Below are 26,174 nucleotides of genomic sequence, written 5' to 3'. Positions count from 1 at the left end.
TAGTAATTAAGTTCTAACTTTTAGAAATCATTACTTTCAGTTTCTCGTGATCGCTCTTGGGTTTTTGCTTAGAAACGCGAAGACTGAGGTAACTTAACTTTTAATTTACTTTCAATTTAATGTGTATGAGTGATAAGGAAATGAATTACAGTGTATATATGTATGTTATCTTATGTACCATGCCAAGTAATTACATATTCAACTGTCACACAAAATTTATTCTGTCATGAATTTTGCATCTGTTACGCAAGATATTCTGTCACATTTTACTATACATTGCAAGTACATCTTTTTAATTATACTATCTGTTACATGTATGTCATGTCATCTAATATTCACTGTTGCAAGCGTGTCATGTTAAGTATGAGGTCTGTTACATGTTATGCCATGTTACTAAATGTTTCTATGTCAAGTAAGTAATATCTTTTGAGTTACGTTCAAATCAGTTATGTCTAGGATACTCACAATTTATCACTATGATTTTCTGAACATTTTCATTTGTAATTCACGCAAGGTACTTCTGGCAAAATCATTTTGATTGTTAGAATTCAGCTCCAGTTTAGTTATGCAAATACTCATGACGTAATCATTTTGTTTGTTAGAGTATTACTAGGTACTCTTGGTGTCATCACTTTGATTGCTAGGGTACGTGTTTTAAAATAATCATGATGGAATCATTTTGATTGTCTGAGCATATCTAACAGAATATGTTGGGCGAAATTATTTTGATTGTTCACTATTCTTGACGAAACGATTGGCGAAATCATTTTGATTGTCAAAATTCAAGTCCAAGTTCATGTTAAGTAAATAAGTCAGTTCACGTTCATGTAAAGTTAAATTTTAGTTCAAGTTCAAGTTCATGTCAAGTTACGTTTCAGTTCAAGCCCAAGTTCATGTTAAGTAAAGTTTCAGATCAAGTTCATGTCAAGTCAAGTTTCAGTTTAAACAAGTCAAGTTCAGTTCACATTTCAGTTTAAGTTATGTTAGTTATGCTATGTTGTATGTCAAGTTAATTTATGATTACTTATGACTTTGATTATACATTCATGCTTTTATTGCCATACATGCATCATTAACCTATGTAGAGGTTTTCTGTTAATTTGCTGAAATTTGTAATCAAATCTCACTGTGGTAGTCTCAATTACAATTCCATTCCGAATGGTAGATCTTGTTACAAGATCTGAAGGAAAGTCGAGAATTGACCAACTGGAAACGATCGAGTAAGCGACGGTATGACGTCGATGATAGTATAGTAGTTAACTTAAATTACTACTTGTACTATGGAGTTGCATCTCGCATACTCTTTTGATCATAACCATTTTGGACTAGCGTTATAATCTCAGTTGTTTAATATGTCTTTTTGTATGAAGTATGTCTTAAGTATTTGAGATATTTTCAGTTTGGTGCAAAGTATTGCTAAAGAAAAAAAAAATTATCCGCTGCGTGAACGGGGGCAGGTAACCTTGTGTTGCATGTCCCGACGCTTCAAATGTCCGTCCGATCCCAAGCAGAATCTGGGGGCATCACATTTTGAAATTTATTTTTATAAATATGTCTAACTAAAATTTTAACCAAGGTTGATGATGAAACCTTACTGAAGTTTAGTAATATTATTTATGAAATGTAATTTCTTTCCCTAATTATATGTGTATTCAATGATCAGTTGTTCTTACTTCACATCAATTGAAAGAAATAAAACTCTTGATATATTGAGTTCGATCATGTTTTTCTCATGATCTAGAATATTCTTAATCAATTGAGAGTTTGGTTCATAAGTTGTTAAAAATAAAATCTAATATATTTTGTAATTTATTTTAACATATAGAAGTGATGATTTGATTTTATATTTTTAAGCAAAGAATATGTAACATATTTATTTTAGATATTCTCTTATATAAAAAGGGTCTCAACGGTATATTTTCCACGATGAGAATATTGATTTCTAGCCATTCTTAACTCAGACTCGATTGCTAGCTTGTCCACAACAAGCAGCGAATGTTGTTTCTTCTTAATCTTTTGAACATCTCTCAGGTGATTTTTCTTCCATTATTCTTCATAGATACTTTATTTTCTATTCCAAGAAAATCAATCCTTCTACGTTTTCTTCTAATGACAAGATAATTGATAGTGGTGCGACAGATCACATGGTATATTAAGTACTTAACACATGATCTGTGAAGCTACCTAATGGTGAGCTTCTGCACCATTCAAACACATTTGTCAAATTTTTATTCTTGAGTTTGAATAAAAATTTAAGTAAATCTTGATCCAAAAGATCACCAGTGATGGTACACTGCTTTTGGGTGGAAAAATCAATAATCATGGTTATGTTAAACTTGTTTTAAATAAACCAATGCGTTTAATCAGCAGATCATGATGATCATCTTGTTAGCTAGAAAACTGATGGTCAGCTTATAAATTTCCAGCAAGAAACATCAAAGACGACAAGCATCTTCATGAAAAAGGCCCAATTCACATGTAGGTGGATGTTAGCTCGCTCGCCTGTCCTGCGAGGGTGATCTAGCGAAATCTAATTTACACATTTTTGCTTTTGTTTTAATTTCAATCTATCAAACACGCAAATTCTGACTGCGTTTTTTTTTTTTTTTTCATTTGAATCTATCAATCTCAAGAGGTTATCGATCGCGAACTTCAGATAAAACTTGAAGGAGCACAACTGTTTGATAGTCTGGATCGATCGAAAATCTCACCAACATTTAATGAAAATAGTGTAAAGCGATTTTTTGTTCTGTCATAAGAATTAAACACAAAAAATTGAGTTAAATTCTGTCATAAGAATATAAGAACCGCTTAATTTACATTAACAAATATAATTGAGTCATGACCAACGCGGTCTGACATTCTCACTGCCGTGCCATGTACAAAGTGTACCGTTTGTATGCTTAGGCCGACTTCCTTCCCGCAATGACGTTCTCAGAGAACTCACTGATCAAAGCCTCAATTGGGACTCCAACAGCTCAAGTACATGACTGTCCTCAAAGACTCTTCCGACTTCTTCATTTTCTCCTGATCTCTTACTTTGCTTGAAACCACTGCAGAAGTCGAAGAGGAGAGGTTCTTTGCCTGAGTTAAGGAGCGGAGATGGTTCTTTGTACTTTGCTGAGCGGATCTTATAATATAATTCCACCTGCATAGACCCATCTGGTCTTTCATGGCCTCCACAACTCCTACGCTGGCTGCTACAATTGCTCTGTTTGTTGAACTCATCTTCTACTCTTCACAAGACTCTGATTTGCTCTTGAAATTAGAGAAAAACGAATGGCTAATTCTGTGTAGCAACTAATCAAAACTGATCGAAGGATTAAGGATTAAGTAATTGATATGGCAAACATATGGAGGAGCTTCTTTTATAGAGGGAGAGTGATGGAAAGTCGGATACTTGGAAAGGCCCGCCGAAGTTGGGGCAAATCCATCGATCAGCAATACCACTGGTGTTTAAGGTTTTGGGGTCTGGGAGCCAATGGTTTTTTTTTCCCCATGATACGACAAATCCTTAATTTCTGTCGCTTTAGGATAAAATGGTCCCGTACATCCACTTGAGTTAGTGACGCGCACGCTGGTTTGCAATATAAAACTAATGAGTCATGCTATTCATCTACCCTCAAGTCTCATTCACCACACACCGCCCTGTAATGTGTCATTTTTTTTAAACACGTGCGTTTTACCTTACCCTACATTCCCCAAATCAGATCCTGATTTCAAATTTCTCTCACTCCATATTCAAGCAGTAAGGGTATTTTTTTTTTTTTTTTTTACAGTTTTCAATGTTTTCATGTATTTATTGTCCTCTCTCTATATTCAAGCTAATCCATGGTTTTACATTTCTTCATTGTCTTCGCTCCATATTCAAGCTGCTCTCTGGATTTTGTCCTCATGTCGGGGGGTTGTTTTCCTAGCTAGCTACTGGACATTCGTTGGATACAATATCAGATAAGCCAACAACATTTTTGCTTGAACACAATACGTGCATTTAAACACAATGAAGCCAACAATAAGTTTTGTCTGCCTGTGGGGGGTTGATGTTGCATTTTCTCGAAAGCTCACTGCACCAAGCCGGCCCTAGTTTAGAGAGAGATACTCCCTCATTCTCTCTAGAAATCACCACCAAATCAAAACCTGCATAGATGGGGAAGGAGTTTCGGCTCCTCCCTCCCTCCTCTCTCCTTCATCCCTACTCATTCTCTTCTCTAGTTTTCTTCTTTCATTTTCTTTTTTAGTTATTTTTTTAGGGCTAAGTATGGAGAAAAGCCTATCTGCTGCTCTCTAGCATTCGACAACCACCACGTGCCCTCCCGCAGGTTTCCCAAGTCACCGATTCTTCAGACGGACAGAGTTTTTTGCCGAACGGAACTGTGCATGACCCATATGCGTAGTCCAAAGTGGGCACGTGAAATCCACGCGCCACTGCTAAGGGTACTCTTCTGCAGCCACGCGCAACTTTTCTGGATCCAGGGCCACTGGTTACTCCAGACCTAACTGACTGCCATACTCCTAGGGTGGCGCGTGGTTCTCACGAGCCATCACAGTCACTTTGTTTGTAATTTTTTCTTCCAAGGTTGAAAATGTGGATTTATATCTTTCAAAGATGTAATTCATTTTTTCCCATGTATCTTTAATTTCTGTTACGTCTTTTATTTTAGAAAAATAAAAACAAAAAAACACATCGTCCCTTGGACTTTTGTCTATAGAGTGTGTCCTCTACTCCATCTTAGACAAAGTATGAGGTTTGTTAACTCTGTCTTGGACAGAGTTGTGCTCTCTTTTAGGTGGTTTGAGAGAGGTTTGCAGTATGGACTAGACCATGTTTGTCACAATTGTGTACTGGGGAGTCATTAATGTTGTAGCTGGCTTGTAATAAATGTTTCAGGTCAAAGTTGTAATATTTGTTATTAATGAATGCAGTTTGTATTATATATAAAAAAAAAAAGCTCACTACACCCACCCAACACAGAGAAGCGAGACACCCAAAATTCATCTCTCTTTTTTTTCCCATCCACACATGCACTGTAAAACAACCAATGTAATACTTTGAGGGTCTGTGGATGCTAGGGCTACGAGCGATTCACTGGGACCGATGGGAGGGGGGGGGATTATGCGCACGGGGAATAGGCGACCAATGGTAGCTTCTGATTATGTTCACATGGGAGAGGGGATCGACGGGAGGGGAAGAGGATTTCTTATTGCTCAGAGGCGATGGGAGGTGGGAGAGGGGGAGAGTGATGCTAGGGCTGCGAGCGATTTACTGGAATGAGATTCACAAATGGACCGGACTTCTCTTAGACTGGTTTTGCCACATCAGAAGTCATGTGGTGTGTGATAAAAAAGTCGTACTAGGAATAGAATTTCTCAAAACTAATTCATGCTAGGAGAGTTGGATTGTAATAAACAAAAAGAGTAGTATTCCACTTGTCTTTTTTGTTATAACTTTTTATGTAATTATATTTTAAATTAAGAGTATTTTAATAAAACGATATTATTTATATAAATTATTTTACAAAAACATTTATGCTTTAAAATAAGAATGTGTAAATAATTACAAAAAATTATATATATATATATTCTATGTTAGGAAAACGAAACAGTGATTTTTGTCTTTTTTTTTTTTTTTCTAATTTTTCCCTTCTGTTTTAGTAGTTTTCCCATTTTATCTTTAGCACTCTTGCTTGAACGACAATCACTACAAGAAATTTTAGTTTTAGGGACAAAATTATTTAGGGATGAAAGAAACCTAAAAGTAATTATTGGAAACTAGATTTTGTCTCAAAAAATGGATGACTTTATAAAAACATTCGAATGACTAAAAATCCATTAGACCAGATCTTCTGTGACAAATTAGGTCGTCTCAAAATGTCAAAACTGTTTGAATGGTCAAAAATATGTTCGAACCTGGAATTAATGTTTGTTCGAATGGTTTATAATTTGTTCGAATGGTAATTTGGGTGGGAAAATAATTTACTTTGGTAGAGAAAGTTCAAATCCGGTCGAACAAAAATATGTTCGTTCAAACGGGAAATATTTGGTGGGAAAAATATGGGGAAGGTTGCAAGCTCGTTTGAACACAAAATTTATGCATTCAAACGAAACATTTGGTGGGAAATTAAGTTAAAATTGGCGGAAATTTTTTTAAACCTTGTTCGAACGGAACATAAAATATTTACAAATTCATAAATTAATTTTATGTAATTAATGTAAAATTATTTTAGTAATTTATTTTATGTTAAACAAATATTATTTATAGTGTCATTTTTTTATATTATTGAGAACGGTAAGTAAAATGAAAAAAAAAATTTAACAATAAACAAGCTAGCAAACACTAAAATTAAAAATTATACATTAATTGCATCCCAAAAATATAATGTATGGCGGGAATACAATGTATGACTATTTGAATATTTAAATTAATTGTACAAAAAAAAAATAGTCATGATTGTCCATACTTAAAAAAAAAAAAAAAAAAAAGTCTTGGCCCCCAGTCCAAGACAGGCCCCTATCCCGAATTTATTAGAACGAACCTCACGTATTTGTTCAAAATCTGAGCCAACAAAATCAGAGTTAACACCATGCGTCCCTTCCTTCGCTTAGAAATCTGCCACCGTATTTGCTTGCTGAAAAATGTGCCTAAATCGTGCATTAAGCTCATTTGCAAGTACCTTTATCTCCTCCCAAAAATCCCAAAGAAGCCAAAGTCGACAAATTCCAGAAGCGAGCCAATTCATGACTACCAATAAATCTGATTCTACTAGAACATCCTGAAGCCTCAACTGTTTACATAGCCGAAGACCATCTAATAAAGCTCGACATTTGGCAATCGTATTAGACGCAACTCCGTAGTGATGCGCAAAACCTGCTATACTCTTGCCGTTGGAGTCTCGAATGATACCTCTACCCTTGCGTCTCCCGGATTGTTACAAGCTCCACCATCAACATTAAGCTTCATGTTTCCCCTTTCCGGCATCACCCATTTGATAAAAACCACTTCTTTCTTATGAATAGGGGCAATTGGTATCCTTAAACTCTCCATCACCATCCTTTCTCATTTGCTGGAATTTCTTCAAATTAGAAGAAGCATCTTTGAGTAGAAATTTTATAGTTCGAATCGTATCCTCTACCTTAAATGAAGTGTCGTCCATTTTAACCACACATCGAGCCTTCCATAAAGCCTAAAAAATAATAATTGGCAAAGCTCCATGTATCACCCTGCTTGATATTGAGTTGTAGCTCATTGCCACCAAAAGGACATCATACCTTTCTGGTTTATGATCTGCGATAGCCTTATTTGACACAGATTTGCAAAGTACCTCCATACCTCTTGAGCACTCGGTCCCTCGCAGAGAATGTGATGCATTGTTTCCACTTTAGGCATTGTACATCAGCGGCATTGAGAGGCTATCAGAATGACCAGTACAAAAAAGCACATTTAATACAAATAAAAGATATACAATACTACTGGGCTAGATCAGGTAGCACAACGTCGACTCTAGCAATGCGTGCCTCAATATTAGTCACTCGAGACATGAGCTTCGACTCAGTCTCTGCGAGGGTGACCCAGACTGCATCAATGATCTCTGATGTCTGTGCGTGCATCTTTGCGCGCTCGATATCTGCAATCTCCTCTCCTCACGAGTAGCATTGTGTGATGCACCCTGTGTAGATGCCTCACCAAATAAACCCTGTGCACCTCCATGAGTGTCGACCACCTCTGGAGTGTCAGGTGCTAAGAGACAAGGTCGTCGAGTTGATCGGTTCAATTGGCTCTTGAACATGCTCAAACTCATATGGCTTGACTCCTTTTGCTTCAAGAATCGTGTGAGCATAACTCCAAACGGCAATATATCTGTCATAAATTTTTTTTGATAAGTACAAGTATTATATATATCAAAAGAAGTAACTAAGTATACTGAATATAATAAAACTCTACCTGTTGTAATATAGGTGGCCTCTGATTGAATCCTAACGAATATATATCTCGTTAAGTCGATAGGCACCCCATGAGCGAACCGTAACATAAATTGTACCCAGTCCATGCTCACCTTAGTCTTGTGCAGTTGAAGATCGATGTTGTTGGCTATTATAATGTTCATGATCTTGAAAAAACTAGATAAGTCCACTTGTTTGATGCTTTTGCACCCATTGTAGGAAGGAACATCATAGCGAGGCCATCAATCTCATCAGGCATCATAGTATCCTCTTCCTCTACAGTCTCCCCATCGCCTGCAGGTGTATACTGATATCTAGGCACCACATTAGGATATGCAGTGGCTAGTCGATGGATACTTAAAAAATTAGCAACTGCATCAACTGAAAATCTTATTGAGACGCCTCGGACGGAGAAAGTGTATGCCTCATCCTTCTGGCTGGCACAACCAAGTTTTTTATAGAACTCAGATACAATATTGATGTATGAAACTATCTTGTTTGTGCTTTTGTCCTTCTGATCGATGATTGGTGTCCAACTACTATCGAGAAAGATAGATGCAAGAGAATGTCTCTCTTACAGAAGATCCCTAAATCATCTATCTTCACCTGCCTCTCCAGCAAAATAGTCATCTCTTAGATTTTTTTTGCTAGATGATTACCCTGACGCAACTCGCTTCTTTCCCCGAGAAGCTATTGGAATGATGCTAAATTGATGATATAAGATTAAGGATAATGATTACAAAATATCATAATTATAATTCGAGCAAGGTAATTTTATCTAAAAAAAATTAAAATAAAAATATACCGTTCGAATGCTTAACAACACGTTCCAATGATGTTGTAATGCGTTTGATCGGTAATAAATATACATTCGAACGCTCATAGATTTCCGTTCGAGCCATCTAATTATGGTTCGAACGATAACCAATTTTATGCCGTTCAAATGTATATGACCCGTTCAAACGGCAATTTCTGGTTCAAAATCGGCAATGGCTGAGTCTACTAAACCATTGCCAAAACCGTAAACAATCAGTTTAGAACTGTCTTTTTTCCTCCCACAACAATAATGAGAGGCCGGGATGACCATAGAGTCATCTCGTCCCCCATTTCCAGCCAACTAGGGGATAGAAGTGGGTTTTTTTTTTTTTTTTTTTTTTTTTTTTTTTTTTTTTTTTTTTTTTTTTTTACATTTTTAACCTATTTAAAACATGTTTTAGGAGAAACTAATCGATAAAAACAGTTGGGAGAGGACATACCTATTGCGGGTTGGAGAGTGGTGGTGGACGGTGGCTTCAACGGTGGCATTTGAAAGCTCGTGGCACTGGAGCGGCAGATTGGGAGAAAGGGTTTTGCGTTCTAACAACACTGGGTCTAGACACAATGCCTAATATATATATATATATATATATATATATATATATATATATTTTTTTTTTTTCCCCATTCGAACAGCTAGTAATGACATTTGAACGCATTCATTTTATTTGTTCGAACGCTTACGAATATCGTTCCAACAAGGAAAATATATTCTGCAAGTTATTATTATATTTGTTATATAATATAATATATATACTTAACACTACTTATATAATACTTATACTTAATTATTATATACTTATATTTATACTAATACTTATACTACTTATATAGACTAATAAGAAGATATATCATTTATTTACTTAAATATAGTTATTCTTACATATATAGTTATATATACTTCTATATTACTACTATATATATAATATACTTATATAGTTATATACATTTGTTCACTTATATATATTTGTTCACTTATATTATAGTTAGATATACAACTGTATCTACTTATATACTACGATATATTATACTTATATATATTTAATATACTTATATGGGTGTACCTAGTTGGTGGTGGCGTCGTGGTGGGTGGTGCAGGCTGGGTGGGTTTTGGTTTGTAGCAAATCTTTGCTTTTGGACACGTTGATAGTGGTGAAGCTGCATAGGCTGACGGTGGTGAAGGAGTTGCATAGGTCGACGATGGTGGAAGAGATGTGTAGGTCAACACCGGTGGATAGAAATGCACTGAGAAAAGGCAGATAAAAGGAAGGTGGAGGAGCGCAAGTTGTCGGGTAAATTTCATGGCAGTAAAATTGAAGTCAAGGGCATTTTCGTCATTGTGCGGATCAGCTAGGGCAAGATGCAGGGGATAGTAGGGCTCACGGCTCCTCCACCATTTCTCTTGCAATACCTCTGTTAGGGTTTGAGCACCTCCACCACAAAGAACAATTCCTTTCCTCTACGCACGGCTTAAGGCTCTTCCACCATTTCTCTCCCAATCCCTCTGCTAGGGTTTGAGCTCCTCCACCACAAAGAAGAAATCATCTCCTCTACACACCGTTTTCCTCTCCCAATTCACTAGTAGCCAAGTTTCATCTTAATGAAATGAATTGTTTCATCACATGAAAGTAATACAGAGGAGCAAGGGTTGGGCTTTATGTGTTTTTAATGAAACGAACTATTTCACTTTAATGAAATGATTTGTTTGTGCGAGGGGTCTGGGTTGGGGGGGGGACTGTATTTAGAATTTTTCTTTTAACAAATTTATTCATCATCCTCTCATCATCACTTGATGTGACATTAGATGATTGCTTAACTCACTGCTTTCATCTGCTTTTGGTGACAACTACCCCTCTTATAAATGGTAGGATAGAGTACCAAGGCATTAGGGTTGGCTAGCGAAGGTAATTTATTTAGTACCATATATACGTATTTCGAATTCTTTTCATGTCAGATCAAAGGCATGAAAGATAAGGAAAACTGAAAAAAATGATAAATACACATTATTTTTCACAACATTTTAAAACGAGGGGTACTTTTGTAAAATAATTTATAAAAGTAACATTACTTTACAAAAATACCTTCATTTAAAGTATGTATTGTGAAATATGTTATGAAACGTATTGTGTGGATATCATTACTCAAACTGAAAAGTTTCTCAAACGGTCAATCTTTATTATATACCTGCCCGACGTTGAAGATGTTGATTATGTCAATGTTTTAAATTCTGTTCTAATGATCATTCTGGTTTAAATAACAGAATGAAATATTTCGATATCGGTGTGTTCCAGTATACCGTTTTGGGATTGCTATATATATATATATATATATAAACTGCTAATTAATAAAAAAAAAAATGCATGCATGCTTGTGTAAGTGTATATTATATATATAGATATATTTGTGTGTGTTTATATATATATGTATATACATGGAATAATTAAAGATTTCTAAAATGAATATATGTCGAAAACATTAACAAAATGGTAGAGATATTTGTGTCAAAAGACAATATTTAAAAAGTCACAAAATTGAGTTGAGACACCAAAAAAAAAATAAAAAAATAAAAAAATAAATAAAGAAAATAAAAATAGCCAATAAGTTATTAAAAATAATGAGATAAAAAAAGAATGAAGGGACATATTTAAAGTTACAAAAAATTTAAATTATATAAATCTCTTTTAGATTTTAAAATTATATGAATGCCATTTAAATTTAAAATTTACACAAATTACATTTAAACTCAAGAAAATTATAAAATTGTCATTAAAATAGTCTGAAATTGGCGAAAGGGACTGAAATTTGAAACAAAACAGAATTAAGAAGTATACCGTATTAATTGGATACTGCATCAGAACAGAAAATTCCCAACATTCCGGTTGGAATGGAACGGAACTCAAAATGATGGGTACAGTTCTAAGCGCTTAGATGAGGGATGGCTCTTGTATTAAAAAACACAACGCTAGGCAGGTATGCCCCCTGCGTAGAGAAAAGCTAGTTCCCTTTGCGGAGAACATACACTTGACAGTAAGGCTATACCATACTCTTGTTACAGAATTATAGTTTCTTGTTACTGTTTCAGATACATACCCTTTGGGGTCTATACCATTGAAGATTGCATTTGATGCTTCATTCGCACTTTATTTCACAAATGTGTTTCGGTCTTCTCATTGATGATGAGGAGCTTCTCAGCACTTTAGACCTAAATACCCCTTCATTTCAGCCTAGTTTGTTTATTTTTTTCCCCTCCTCCTAAGCAAGCAATATTATAAATACAAAACACAATTATATGATACAAGAGATAACAGGGTGGGAAGGCCCGATATTCATCCCAAACCGGTTAATACAAAAAAAAAAAAAAAAAAGTAAAAAAAGAGGGATCTGGAGCCAATGACTTGACTCTCACGCATTTTCCACAAGAGGAACTGCTTGTAGTGGTTTTGATACAGTCCGATAAATAGACTATAACACTGTGACTGAAGTCGCAGTGAATAGATCTGTGCTGCATGTCGCTTATCTGGGTTGGCAGAATGAGACTTTCACTATCTTTTTCCCAAGATCCTTGGTTAGGAGGAGCGATAAGATAGGAAGATAGCAAGTAGAAGAAGTATCGAATCGCCGATGGGCAATTGCCAGGACTCTTCATGTGCCACACTAGGAAAGTGGAGGTTGGTTGGATCTAAGAGATTCGAGGTCACTGACCCCAAAATGTTTCAAGTGGCGGTGACAGACTCTCCCTGGTGTGGCGGCGTGTGAGATCCACGCGCGGTTTGGGCTGCGAGTGAGATGCATGTGACACTCTTTTTGACGATCTACTTCTGTCGTCCGAAGGATTGGCAACTAGGGAGTCTTCTGGTGCAGAGCTTGGCGGTCATGGGTGACCGGAAAGCAGTAAATTGACACTTCTTTATGCTACAGTTAGAAAACAAAGGAAAAAAAAAAACATGGTAGAATAGCTTTGAGACCATATAGAACAGAGGAGGGTGGGTGGAACCGAAGCTTCAACAACCCTCTGGCCGAAGAAGGTAAGATTTTGGACCTTAGGTATAGAGCGTTTTCATTGGAGAAAGGAACGGTGATACAATCACTCAATGTCATTTATGTCTAGTTTATCAAATGATCTGCACTATGTTTTACATGCCTCACATATATAGAATGCCTTTAGAAAGGTTTGGATAGTGAGTTAATATGAGATGAGATGAGATAAAAATAGAAAGTTAAATAATATATTGTCAGAATATTATTTTTTAATATTTTTTTGTTTTGATATTTGAAAAATTTGAATTGTTTATTGTATTTGGTGTGCGAGTTTGAGAAAGTTATAATGATTAGATTATATATGATGAGATGAGTTGAGAGGCTATCTCAATCCAAACAGCCCCTTAGGTCATGACGTTCTTACCTTCCCAAATCGGGATACTAAGTTTGGGATACTGTGTTATTGAAGGAAATGCTGTACAAAAAAAGGCTAGATACAAATTCAATATAATTGTGGAGTTCTTAAACATGATATACTGATCAAGCATCCTGATACAAAACTAAATCTACAATTTATTTAAACTACAAGATTGGAGTAAATTCCCAATTCCCTCATAGTATTCCAATTCTCATCCATGGGGGAGGTGGGAGATTAATCACTAAACAATTTGTGGATGCTAAATTACTAGGATGATTTTGTGCTAGTATGATTAGACGGAAATAGTCAGAATAAGAAAGAAAACAATGTAACTGGTTTGAATATCTAGATGAGATACAAACTATCTCAACCGAGTTGTACGACTCGTCTCGTCTGGGTACCCAAACAGTAATCTTCAAGTTTGTATCTCATCTCAAAAGCTTTTTAACAATTGCAATTACTCTCTGATAGTGAACAGTAAAAAACACTGACCCATCTGTAATTTGCAATCCTCCTTTCCTTTCCCATCCCATTTCAAAATTTTACTCCTTTCTGTTCACACCCTTTACCCATTGTATCCCAGTAACGGGTGAAACCAACATCATCCCCACCCAATTTGCAATAAATTGGGACCGTCATTCATCCGTTGTGTTGATTTTGCCCCATCGAGGTTGCGGCACATACAGACGCAATTGGTGGTCGTCGGCAAGCACCAACAGCGGAGATGTTGGAAGACCATAAATGTATATAATTATCTATTAGAATTTTTTTATTTTATTGTAATATATAATTAGGAAAACATATTTTGAATTTCGTAAAATATAGTATTATAATAAATAGGTCATAATTAGAATAATTTCGTTTAACAAAGAAATATGTTCATATTTGGGAATATTGAAATAATTATGGCCAACTATAAAAAATATATTTTGGGAAAGTAAAAATCTTTATGGATTTTTAAATTAATAATAGATAATACTTATTTTTAATTTATTCATAATATTTTCCACCTAATAATTAAAAATACTTTTCAATAAGTGGTGGGATCCCCCAATTTATCAAATCTCTAAAAAGTTAAAATCATCACATCTCACTATCCAAACACATTTTTTTACAAATCATCTCAACTCATCTTACTATCCAAACAGATTTTTTTACAAATCATCTCATCACGTCTTAACTCAAAAATTTCATTACTATTCAAAATATCTAATCTAATCTAATCTCATTTGAATTGCGTAACCAAATGTAACCTAACTCTTAAAATTTTTTATTTTTTATTATTTCTTATATATATTAGATACATAATAAACTCCTTTTGTTCTGAAAAGATGACAAAGATTTCAGCCTATACATTTATGATCTATTTCTGAACAAACAGCAGCTTAGGTCCATATATAATACAATATCATGTAATTCAGCTCAGTTAGGACCACAGCAACTCAATTACTTGACTATTTTTAGAGACTCCACGACTCCATGCAATAGACCTTGCCACAGCACAATCTATACTTGCTGAAGTGCTCATCTTCTACTATCTATTCTGCAGAACCCTTTAGTTTTTTATCTCCTGAATTACATAAGCCAAGCAAAATAATAGACTAATTCAAGTAAATGGAAACTCTTAAATGAATATAAAACTGCACTTTAAGGATTTAAGGATAGAGTAATGATATAGCTATAATTTCTTTACAGCTATTTTATAACCCATTTTACAATTAACCAATGCAAGCATGCAACTTCGTTAAAAATGAATTTAAAATTTACAAAATTATCATTCACTTAATATAGATCCAGTTGTAAGAGAGTTATAGGATAATCATTTTCCTTAAGATATGTTTGATGGAATAAAATCTTTGCTAATATAGAGAGGTGGTAGAGTTGGGTACATGAATTAGTTGGACACAGATGATCTCTAGAAAATAGGGGTGGGGGCATGTCGCCTGCATCTGCCCTGCCCATTGCCCAACGATCTAGCCGCCCCAGGCGTGAGTGCAGGTGGGTAGCTTAAATTTATATACACAAGTAGGCAGGTTGTTAGCAAGGTACCCACCTACCCGTTGAGGTATATAAAGTTAAGAGTAATACTACGTACAGTCGTGAAGTGCGTGAGCATCATGCAGTTATTTTGAAAAAAAGTGAGATTCACTATTAAAAAACAAATTTCTTTTTCATGTAAGTCCTGTATTTATTCACTTTTTTCAAAAAGATTGTGCAGTACTTACATACTCACGACTGCAACTATCATTTCTCTAAAGTTAAATCATATATTTTTTCTCCTCTCCTAGTCTTCTTTCCTCATTACAGCTGCATGATGTCTCTTCTTTTCTTTCTTTTTTGCTTCTTCTTCTCTTCCTCATCCTCCTCCACCTCCACTTCCTCCTCCTCCTCCTCCTCCTCATCTTCTTCCCCTTATGCTCTTTTTCGTCGTCTTCTTTTTCTCCTCCCTATCTTCTCTTGTTCTCCAGTTTTTTTCTTCTCATTCTCTCCTTCACCACGTTCCACAGCACAGTGCATACTTATGGCCAAGTCATGCTGTGGCTGTGCACAAACCCACGACTCATGCGTTGTGACGGTGGGCAGACCCAAGAGCAAAATTATTTTCGATCTAAGACTTATCTTTTTTATTTTTAATCTAGATCTTATTTAGATTTATGGATTTATCTTTGGATTTCTATGTTTATTTTTAGTTCTATGAACATTAGATAGTTGGTTTAGGGTTTAAATATTTATTTGAGGTTTGTATTATGGTGGTCGGACAGTGGTTTGAGAGATTTGCCCACTTGTTTGGCAGAAACGGACTACTATGCTAATAGCCTAGTTGGTTTGGGACATAAGACAAAATACAAAATTTTCATTTCATATCATCTCATTATTACATATTTTTCAAATTCTCATACAAAATATAATAAACAATTTAATTTTTTCAAATCTCAATTCAACTTTTTCAAATCTTAAAAAAATAATAATATTAAAACATAATATTTTAAACTTTCAAATAAAATATAAAATTCTCATCTCACCCTCCAAACCTGCCGGCAAGTGATATTTCTGCCCTTATATGATCACTTTTTCCCCATTAATAATTTGATTTTACGGGAAAAAAAGTTGATATTGCTTGCAGGTTTGATCGTGACAAAGCAGTACTAGTACTTCACCTTGCAAGTGAAGTAACATGCACACGGTATTTTTTTTCAATATTTCATTTCATTTAATTTTTTTTTTGTAATTTACTTTTAAACATAATTCAAATATAAAATATTTTTCAATTTTAAATTTTTAACTTTTTTATCTAATTATTAGCTAATTATATTATAATTTTTACAAACTTCTAAATAAAATATAAAAAATAATACAACTCTTTTAGATTTCAAAATAAAAATAATACTCAAATAATATTTTAACTTTATAATATTTTTTATTTAACTTGTTCTCTTTTCTTTTCTAAAATTCAATAAAATATCTAAATTTAAACAATTTTACTAATATTCACATAATTACTATCTCACCTCAGAATGCCATTAATCAACCAGTTTGATGATCCAAAAGACCACAAGATGAGTCAATGTATTAGGTAGTCCATTAATACTGCGGTTTTAAAATTAAGTTCAGCAAAGCAAAAGTCAAAAACATAGGCTTTCTACTCATTGATGTTGATGTGCAAGCTGATTGGTGATCTTAAGGTCCGCGGTTTGGTAGCAACTGTTTTAAATTATTCTTAGATAATTTTTTTTTTCTAAACATCAATTAAATATAAAATATTTTTAATTTTTAATTTTTAATTTTTAACTTTTTTATTTAATCATTACTTAATCATTACAAAATTTTCAAACTCTTAAACAAAACATAAAATAAAAATACTAATTTTTCAAAATTTAAAAAAAAATTTAATATTAAAAAATTACATTCAAATAATTTTTTAATATTATAATATTTTTATTTAACTTTTTCTCTCATTTCTTAAAATTTAATAAAACATTTTAATTCAAACAATTTGACTACTATTTATAGATATATATAGATTCTAAGTATATATGCAAATAGGCCCTTAATATTTATTTTTTGGATTAATAGCGCTATCAATACTTTTATTATATATTTTTATAAATTGAAGTCTAAATTTTTAATTTTTGCAAAATTAATATCTGAGTTCAAAAAAAAAAAAAAATACTAATTTCAGATTGTCAGGTGAACATATGGCGATTGCTTGATTAGGTAGCTCTTTTGGTCCTTTGGGTGTTTACAATTGGCGATGCAAGAATTTGGCAACACAATCGCTTGAAGAGGCCTATTCCGAAAGCATACGCAAACAAGACGAAGTTAATAAATTAGTTTTGCACTGTATCTTGTAAATTTGGTACAATTTCTTTAACGCTGCTAGGTGCATGCAATACGATCATCCATGAAAGGTAGCTAGGATGATTGAAGAATACAAACAATTTCAACACGGCTCGTATTAATAGAGAATCTACCAATTAAAGTTCACAATTTACCATAATTTTTCATCAATCAAATACTATATTCAGTCTACAATTAATTCTACTATGACCATCTCAGCCTGACATTTCCCATCGCCTTGCCGACTTATGAATGGCCTTCAGTTGACCAGACCCTCAATTGGGACCCCAACAGCTCAAGTACATGACTGTCCTCAAAGACTCTTCTGACCTCTTCATTTTGTCCTGGTCTCTTACTTTGCTTGAAACCACTGCAGAAGTTGAGGAGGAGAGGCTCTTGGCCTGAGACATGGACCGGAGATGGTTCTTTGTATTTTGTTGAGCGGATCTTATAATATAATTCCATCTGCAGATACCCATCTGGTCTTTCATGGCCTCCACAACTCCTACGCTGGCTGCTACAATTGCTCTGCTTGTCGAACTCATCTTCTACTCTTCGAAAGACTGTTCTTTGCCCTTGAAATTGGAGAGAAAGGAAATGCAAACTTCGGGTAGCAAATAAAACTGAACCAAGAAGGATACGTGCTTGATGTAGCAAACCAGATGGAGGAGCCTCATTTTATATAGAGGGAGAGAGTGATGGACAGTCGAATACTAGGGAAGGAGCTGAAGTTTGGGAATACCCACCAAAACTAAACCATTTGCTGGTGGTTTTCGGGTACGGGGGGCCAATGGTTTACATTTCAGTCACTTTCAGATAAAATAATGCTGACCACTTGAGTTACTAACGCGCACGCTGTTTTCCAATATACAAGCCAATCCATGCCAGGTATTTGGAGTCTTGGACCACTTTTTTCTTTTGAGCAGTCAGGAGATTTGGATTGGAATAAACAAAAGCCACTCGTTTTCACCAAGTTGGGACCCCAACCAGTGTTTTAAATTTCGTACTGTACCGGTCGGTACGGTTGAAATTTTTCGTTTCGGCCATCCGGCCGGTACAGGTACTATATATGTTCCGTACCGGCCAAAATACTGGCCATACCGGCCGGTACCGGTCGTACTGGCCTGAATTTCAACCTGTACCGGCCTATATTTCGGCCTGTGTTTTTTTTTTTTTTCGTTTTTTCAAACTACAAGCTTATTTTTTTACCCCCAATTCAGATTAGACAATTTATAATTTTTATATATATGTATTTATATATAATTTATTTATATATAGACTATTATTTTAGAATATAATTTTTATATATATTTATATATATAATTTATTCATATATCGACTATCCCGAAACGTTATCCCGAAACGCTATCTCGAAACGGTACCGGTACCGAAATATTTCGTTCCAGTGCCTTGACCGGTACGGCGTCTGGTACGGTATTCAAAACATTGACCCTAACAGCTCAAGTACATGACTGTCCTCAAAGACTCTTCTGACCTCTTCATTTCTCCTGGTCTCTTACTCACTCAAAATAAATTGTTGGTGAATTGCCACCTCGAGCAGGGTCCTTATCACGCCTCACTCCCGAGCCTGCTTAGATATTGCCTAATGATACAGACTCATTTTTCAACCTACATTGTTTTGTCATCTTTTCTTTCTCTAAAAACAATCAAACATATATACTAAAGGCTTTTTTGTAACGACAGATTGAAGAGGGAAAAATAGTCATTTTTGGCACACGGTGATAGGTTTGGATCTTGATCAGTTTCGTTTGAAGTCTACGATGGTAATCCGGAGCGGCAATACGATATCCGTCCGTATGTTCATTGCAATAAAAAGAAGATAAATACAACAAATATATATATTTATGTGGTTCGGCACAGGATTTACGTCCACGGGTCGTTTTGGGTGCAAATTCACTATAAATATGAGTATTTTATAATTTTTCATGATCTCTCGTAGTTCACTATACAAATAATAAAGTTGGAGTCTTTCGTCTGGAAATTGAAGCAGTTTCGTTTGAAGTCTACGATGGTAATTCGGAACTGCAGTACAATATCTGTACGTATGTTCATTGCAATAAAAATAAGATAAATACAACAAATATATATATTTATGTGGTTCGGCACAGGATTTACGTCCTTGGATCATTTTGGATGCAAATTCACTATAAATATAAGTATTTTATAATTTTTCATGATTTCTTATAGTTCACTATTGTCTAAAAATTGAAGAAGCTCAATCTCTAATCGCCCAGAAGTTTGGAAGCCGTCCCCCCTGATGTCTAACCTCAGAACCCCCGTTTATTGAGCTCCTGTCAGTAATTGCTTTATGTTACTTCTCTGCTTACTTTGTGTACCTGACCCATTCTTTCTCTTTTTTCCTTACTTCCTTTTTTCTTTCTAAACTTTTGTCTCCTCTTTTCTCTCTCTTCCTTTTTTATAATCACCCTCCTTTGAGATGGGCTAGGATGCCATGTGTCAGCAACATATTTACCCCTTTCAATATATATGGTTTTGAATTCAAAATTATTAAAAACTTAATTTCTTTTCACCATTTCGGCCTTATTTCTAACAACCGTAGCTAGGGGGTTAGAATGTCACTCTACGATGTGAATGAAAGACACCAACATATGGTCATGCACGATTTTCAGGTTTTGAAAAAGTCATAAAAGAAATCATAATACCTTTTGAAAAGAAACGCTAGCTAGCTTATTGACACATATTGAGCCTTAAAGCCTTGGTTTTTTTCTCATTATTAAACCACCACAATCAGTATTTTTTTTTTTTGGGGGGACCCCAACGGAAGGCATATGGCATCTTAGACCAATTTTATATTGGTTAAGTATGGCTATTTTATTATCTTGACTTTTTATATAATGTTTAGTCTAGGAGGTCAAGATAATCTAAAATACAATTCTAATGAATTTATATTTTTTTAAATGTATAAATTTCAATTTATAATTTATATTATATTATAATTTGAGTCTAAAATTAAATTTTAGATCCAATTTTTTTTTTAGATCTAATGTATCATTGGGTTAAGCCGAGGGTGAGGCAGGGTGGGGTTTCAACCCCACCCTCGGGTTCCAGGGCGGGGGCCCCCGGAGGTGGGGGCAGGGTTGAAACAGCACCCCTACCATGGTGCGGGAAGGGGAGGGGGTGCCCCTGCCCCACACCATCCGGGTAGAGCACCCCTAACGACTAGTATTGCGTTTTGTTGATCTTTCTGTGATTTGAAGATTGTTCATGAGGATGTCATCATGGTTGCTGAAATTCTATTAGAGTGATGACTGAGTTTGTCCCCATAGATTTGAGCTTGGTGCGTTCAGAGATCTCAGGGTTGCTTGCGAAAATGATAATATATATGTTACCTGAGTCTACAAAGATTCTATGAAATTAAGGATTGGTTTGGTTATACAGATCAAACTAACTCATTCATCTCATCTCATATAATCATTATAACTTTCTCAAACTTACATATAAAATATAACAAACAATTCAACTTTTTCAAATCTCAAAATAAAAATAAAAAATAATATTAAAAAATAATATTTTATTCAACTTTAAATTTTTATTTTATCTCATTTTTGTAACCAAACGAGTCCTTATTTAGCGCAACCCCCATCTTTTACAATTGATTATAAGCGATGGCTAAGCACTCAAAGTGGTTTTATTATTTGAAAATTCTAAATTTATTAACAAGCTGATCTCAGTATTAATTAGTTTTTTACCCTTTTTTAAAATTTTCTTTATATATATGTGGCATTTTATTTAATAAATGAACTGAATATTTAAATGATAATTAGGGTAAAAATCCTATCATTCTCTAGGCATGGTTTTGGGTCTACTTCAACAATTTTTGAGCGGATTGACATTATTTTTGTAAGTCATGTGATCGTAGACCTAAAACTAAATGCATGGGTATCAATGAAAAGACCAATGCAAGCTCTATTATATATAAGCAAAATTAAGGGACATAAATGATGAGAAAAACTATATGCGTATCCATGAAAAGAAACATTGGGATATTATATGTCATAAATGTAAGGGTGTCGGACACATTACAGCTGCATGTCCAAATTGCATATAGAAAGTCCAAAACAACCCTTGGTGACAGTGAGTTATAAGGTTCTTGGAAATCAAGCGTTCTCCGACCCTGAAAGTACCAAATTCCGACCCGACTTGAAAATGTGTTATTCCATTTGGCCGCTTAACCGATTGTTACCCGACTCGAAAAGTATACCGGAAGAAACATGTATACCAACCCGAATTTTTTTTTTTAAATCTTATTTGGCATAATTACTTCTGAAAGGCTTGATTTGGGTCAAACCTAGAGATTGAATTCTCAAAAGAAAATAAAAAGTAAAAATCAAACATGGTTAGATGATAGTAAAATCCTATAAGGATGAGTATGCTATGTCCTTGGGCTCAATGGTCTTACAGACACAAGCCCGGTCCAAGAAAGGGGGAAATATCTCAGACTCAGACTCAGACTCACAAAATTGCCCTTGTTCTTGAAGCAAATCCCCATCTTACGCATTTTCCCTTTCAAAAAGTTGAGAGAGTCAAGTTTTCTGTTTCTAGAATCTCCCAGAAGCCAACATTCGCATTCCTTCTTCAGCAAAGATGCAATCGTGCAAGTCATCGATTTTAGTCGTTTCTCTTCAGAAGCCATGCTCTCCACATCGAACTCGATGGGTTAGTCGTTTCTCTTCAGAAGCCATGGATGGAGAAGCATTATGACTACCACTAGGCCTGGGCAGAAAACCCGTGAACCCGTCCCGTCCGAATAATCCGACCCGATCCGACCGATAAAATGCGGGTCAAATGTATTTGCAGGTCGAACCCGTCAAAAGTCGGTTTTAACCCGTCTTCTCTGCATATCTGCATCTTCTTCAGCGATCTGCGACAGGAAGTCTTGCCCGAGAACCAGCTCGTCGTTGATTTTTATTTCTTGATAGGTGAAGAAAAATATACAGCTACTTTCAAAGGCTCACATCTCCTGATCCAAGTGAATCTATCCACCATCCTGACGCTCGCACACAAATTCTCACAAACGAAGAGGGGAAAAACTAAAAAGAAAAAAAAAAGAATCAACAAGCTAACTGATTCCTAAATGGAGAGATCTCTTCAAAGATGGGAAGTCTCCTTGATCTGATTGGTGCCCGTTGGTTCATCAACTGTTCAACCCCATCTTTGAAATCATCTTCTATACTTAATATTGATGACAGGCTCGAAGAAGATAGCTGAGATTGGTATTGCTCTAGCTCCTGCAGTAGCTCCTCTGCACGTTTTCTTGACTTGGAATCCGAGGACCCTGAGAGTTTATCCTGCAGTACATCTTCAAGAACCATTCTTGGTGTATCGAGTTTGCTTGATCAGACAGAGGCACAGGTTGCAGGCCTTGTTCGCATCCGCATAAATTCCGAACTCTCGTTGAAAAGAAGAAATCTAGAGCCTGTAAATTTTATGTCTGATGATACACTGCCATCTTTGAAAAATAAGAACATTAAAAAAAAAAAAAAAGAAAAAAGGGAAGAAGATGAAGAAGGGAGGTGCTCATCAGACCCGACTTTCAGCGGGTCGAGTCGGACCAAATTGGCATGCACTGCGGGTCGGTTCGGGTCGGGCCCAGATACTGTGTGGTTTGGTCGGGTTGCAGCCCTAACTACCACCTTCATCCTAATTTAGAATCGGCTTTATCCGTGTGAAATGATCTGAAGAATAGAAGAAGAAGATATTGGGGTGATGAGTGGCGCAGTGCTTTTCATCAGTGTTAATTCGGGTATCGGCTAATAACCGGGTGCTTTTAAACGGGTCGGGTAAATTCCGGTTCCGATTCGAAAGCTAAACAGTTCGGGTAATTTCGGGTCGGGTCGAGAAACCGGAAGTGAAAATTGGCCGGCTTTTTTGTTCAGTCCTAATTACGTACAACAGTTCACAATTTACATTAAGAGCCTTCAGGTAAAGTAGTTTTGGTGCATCAAATCGCATAACGACACCACATGATTTTTTTTTATTGAAAAAAGAAATAAAAAAAAGAGTGGTCTCTCACGAAAATCAATTATATCTCAATTTACATCGCTTTGAACGAATGCCTTACATGTAATCATACGGATTTTGTGCTCGAACTCGCAAAAGACTTTTCCTTACCATTAATAATTTTGCATAAACCGAATGCCATGTTTAAGTCTAAAATTTCCTCTATGACAAGCTCGGACTGACATTTCCCTTCAGGCAATGACGTTCTCCGAGAACTACTCAGTGGCTCGCTTTCTTCAGCAGACCTCAAAGCCTCAATTGGGACCCCAACAGCTCAAGTACATGACTGTCCTCAAAGACTCTTCTGACTTCTTCATTTTCTCCTGATGATCTCTTACTTTGCTTGAAACCACTGCAGAAGTTGAAGAGGAGAGGTTCTTTGCCTGAGATAACGACCGGAGATGGTTCTTTGTATTTTGCTGTGCAGATCTTATAATATAATTCCATCTGCAGATGCCCATCTGGTCTTTCATGGCCTCCACGACTCCTACGCTGGCTGCTACAATAGCTCTGCTTGTTGAACTCATCTTCTTCGTGTAACTCTTCACAATTAGACTGATTTGCTCTTGAAATTAGAGAAAAAGGAATTGCAAACTTTGGGTACTAGAGAATACAATTGATCCGAGAAGGATATGTGCTTGATATAGAAAATCAAATGGAGGGGCTCTTTTATATATAGGGAGAGAGGGATGGAAAGGCAGATACCTGAAAAGGAGCTGAAGTTTTGGAAAAACCGTCAACAAGACCAGTAATTTGCTGGTGGTTTTGGGGTCTGGGTCCGGATCAGCCAATGATTTTGGTTTCTTCCCATCCCTGATACGACAAATCCGTAATTTCTGTCTGTTTCAGTCTTTTGTCCACTAAAGTTAATAACCCGCACGCTGTTTCCAGTTTATAAAAAATCCAAATCATGCCGAGAGGTTTGGATAGGAATAAAGAACAGCCACTTTGGTTTTATTCAAGGTTGAAGCCGATCAGAGAATTACACTTAACAATAAAACTGCTTAGAGCACTGCTATCGGTATCTTTAAAATGAAAGAATCTTTAAAATTTGAATGATTTGTGGATAAATTCAGTAAACAATCAAAACTTTAACTTTGAATCACATTGTATTTATTTTTATCTCCATATTTGAATACACATTATTTGTGGTCTATTCTTATTATTTTTTTACAAAATCACTTCTTCAACTTTTAGATTTATGTCACCACGGTTTAAGTATTAATCAAGATTAATTAGGTTGATGAAAAAAATTAATTGAAAAATAATAATTTAAGTATCAAATTAAATTATTTACTATCATATAGTTAGCGTAATTGTAAAAATAAAAATAATATTATATTATTATTTTGACTAATCCAATAACTAATCCAATGTGGGGTTATGGTTAGGGAGGTTTTGGATTTATGGAAAACATGTACTTTTCATCAAATTTTGAAGATGGCTTTGATGAAGCTAATGTCAATGCTCTTATTTATGGCTAATTATTTACTGCAAAATTGATTATTTTCTAATAAAATAAGTCTATTTTCATCACAAATAATTATTTTTGTCGTAAATAATCCGTTATAAATACTCATTTTTCTTGTACTGGTACATATTTGAATATCAGTCTTGTTCATTACCAATTGGTGATAGTTGAGCTGATGATTAATATTGGTGATGATTATATATGGTCAAAAAAGAGACAATGCTAGCGGGCTATCCTGGTTATACCACTGAGCGTGCTCTTAGTGCACTTAGCTTTCTATCTTGGCTAAGTCAGCCAAGAATCAGGCCCAACGCAAACGGCTACAATTTCACGTAAGGAAACCGCCCAACCAGTCAAGGACCCAGAATGGAAGCTACACGCCCAACGACTACGAGCACAGCAATGGAAACTACACAATCAAGCACTGAATCCTCTTAGCATATTTTTCAAATTGTAACGCTACTCTATAATCTGTATAGTACTTTCCTCTGTACATATATATACAATACAAGGCTCTCATAGTTATTATTTATACTTACATATTAAGTTACATACTTACATTTATAATAGGGTATAAGTATAAGAGTACCGTTATATATATATATAATATGTAATTGTAATTTCTTTTAAGCTAAGTAGTTGGTAATAAGATATCCTATAACTCTTTTTATATACTTTGGAGTTGGACCTTTTATTTTGGCGGTTGTATTTGCAAATGTTCGTTCATTTTTTTAGATTTTATTTATTTGATTAATTAGTTATATGCATGATGTTTTGAAAATAATATTTTGGGCTCTACGATATTTGGGATAAAATTTGTTTTCATTTGGGTCAGAAAAACCAACTAGCCGAACAAAAAAAACTCAAAACCGAGTTACAATTGTAAATTGAATCAAACTAGACCAAAACTAAAGAAAATCGAAAGTTCCGTTTTTTTAGATGAATTGGTTTGTATCGATTATCAGAATTCCAAAATCGACTTAGACCAACTCGATTTCAAAATATGTCCAAATCATGAACGAACCAAATTACTGATTACACACCTAATTTTAATGCTTGTTTACGTTCATATTTTGCAGTTTATTTTCATAAATATGGCTAACTAAAATTTTAACTACAGTTGAGGTTGAAACGTTATCGAAGATTAGTAATATTACTTATGAAATGTAATTT

The 26,174-nt window shown here is 35.1% G+C and overlaps 3 protein-coding genes across 4 annotated transcripts in view; all 3 read right to left on the bottom strand.

Moving 5' to 3' along the window:
• LOC121248750 overlaps positions 1 to 18,254 on the bottom strand; it is a 29,954-nt gene extending 11,700 nt beyond the window's left edge. The window contains exon 1 of the mRNA XM_041147307.1: positions 17,746 to 18,254. Within this exon, the coding sequence (XP_041003241.1) occupies positions 17,764 to 18,033 (270 nt within the window). The 5' untranslated portion in view covers positions 18,034 to 18,254 and the 3' untranslated portion in view covers positions 17,746 to 17,763. The remainder of the gene's footprint in view (positions 1 to 17,745) is intronic.
• On the bottom strand, positions 2,344 to 24,292 carry LOC121248747. Of its 2 annotated transcripts, XM_041147303.1 has the most exons (3): positions 23,784 to 24,292; positions 2,914 to 2,957; positions 2,492 to 2,507 (listed from the first exon to the last, which is right to left on the bottom strand). In XM_041147303.1, the coding sequence occupies exon 1, from the start codon at positions 24,055 to 24,057 to the stop codon at positions 23,785 to 23,787; it is 273 nt and encodes a 90-aa protein (XP_041003237.1). In that variant the 5' UTR covers positions 24,058 to 24,292; the 3' UTR covers positions 2,492 to 2,507; positions 2,914 to 2,957; position 23,784. The 2 variants fall into 2 exon arrangements, with proteins under 2 accessions (XP_041003236.1, XP_041003237.1); XM_041147302.1 differs by having other exon boundaries at positions 2,344 to 2,957.
• Positions 2,950 to 3,515, bottom strand: LOC121248749. Its single transcript, XM_041147306.1, has one exon. The coding sequence runs from the start codon at positions 3,226 to 3,228 to the stop codon at positions 2,959 to 2,961; it is 270 nt and encodes an 89-aa protein (XP_041003240.1). The 5' UTR covers positions 3,229 to 3,515; the 3' UTR covers positions 2,950 to 2,958.
• Positions 24,293 to 26,174: the final 1,882 nt, after the last annotated feature.

The sequence above is a fragment of the Juglans microcarpa x Juglans regia genome, chromosome 2D (assembly GCF_004785595.1).
Source record: "Juglans microcarpa x Juglans regia isolate MS1-56 chromosome 2D, Jm3101_v1.0, whole genome shotgun sequence".
Lineage (NCBI taxonomy): Eukaryota > Viridiplantae > Streptophyta > Magnoliopsida > Fagales > Juglandaceae > Juglans > Juglans microcarpa x Juglans regia.
The sequence above is the reverse complement of the archived record's forward strand: the minus strand, read 5'-3'. Positions and strand labels throughout refer to the sequence as shown.

Coding starts and splice junctions, on each gene's coding strand:
- LOC121248749 (XM_041147306.1), bottom strand. CDS start 3,228: ATGAGTTCAACAAACAGAGCAATTGTAGCAGCCAGCGTAGGAGTTGTG.
- LOC121248747 (XM_041147302.1), bottom strand. CDS start 24,057: ATGAGTTCAACAAGCAGAGCTATTGTAGCAGCCAGCGTAGGAGTCGTG.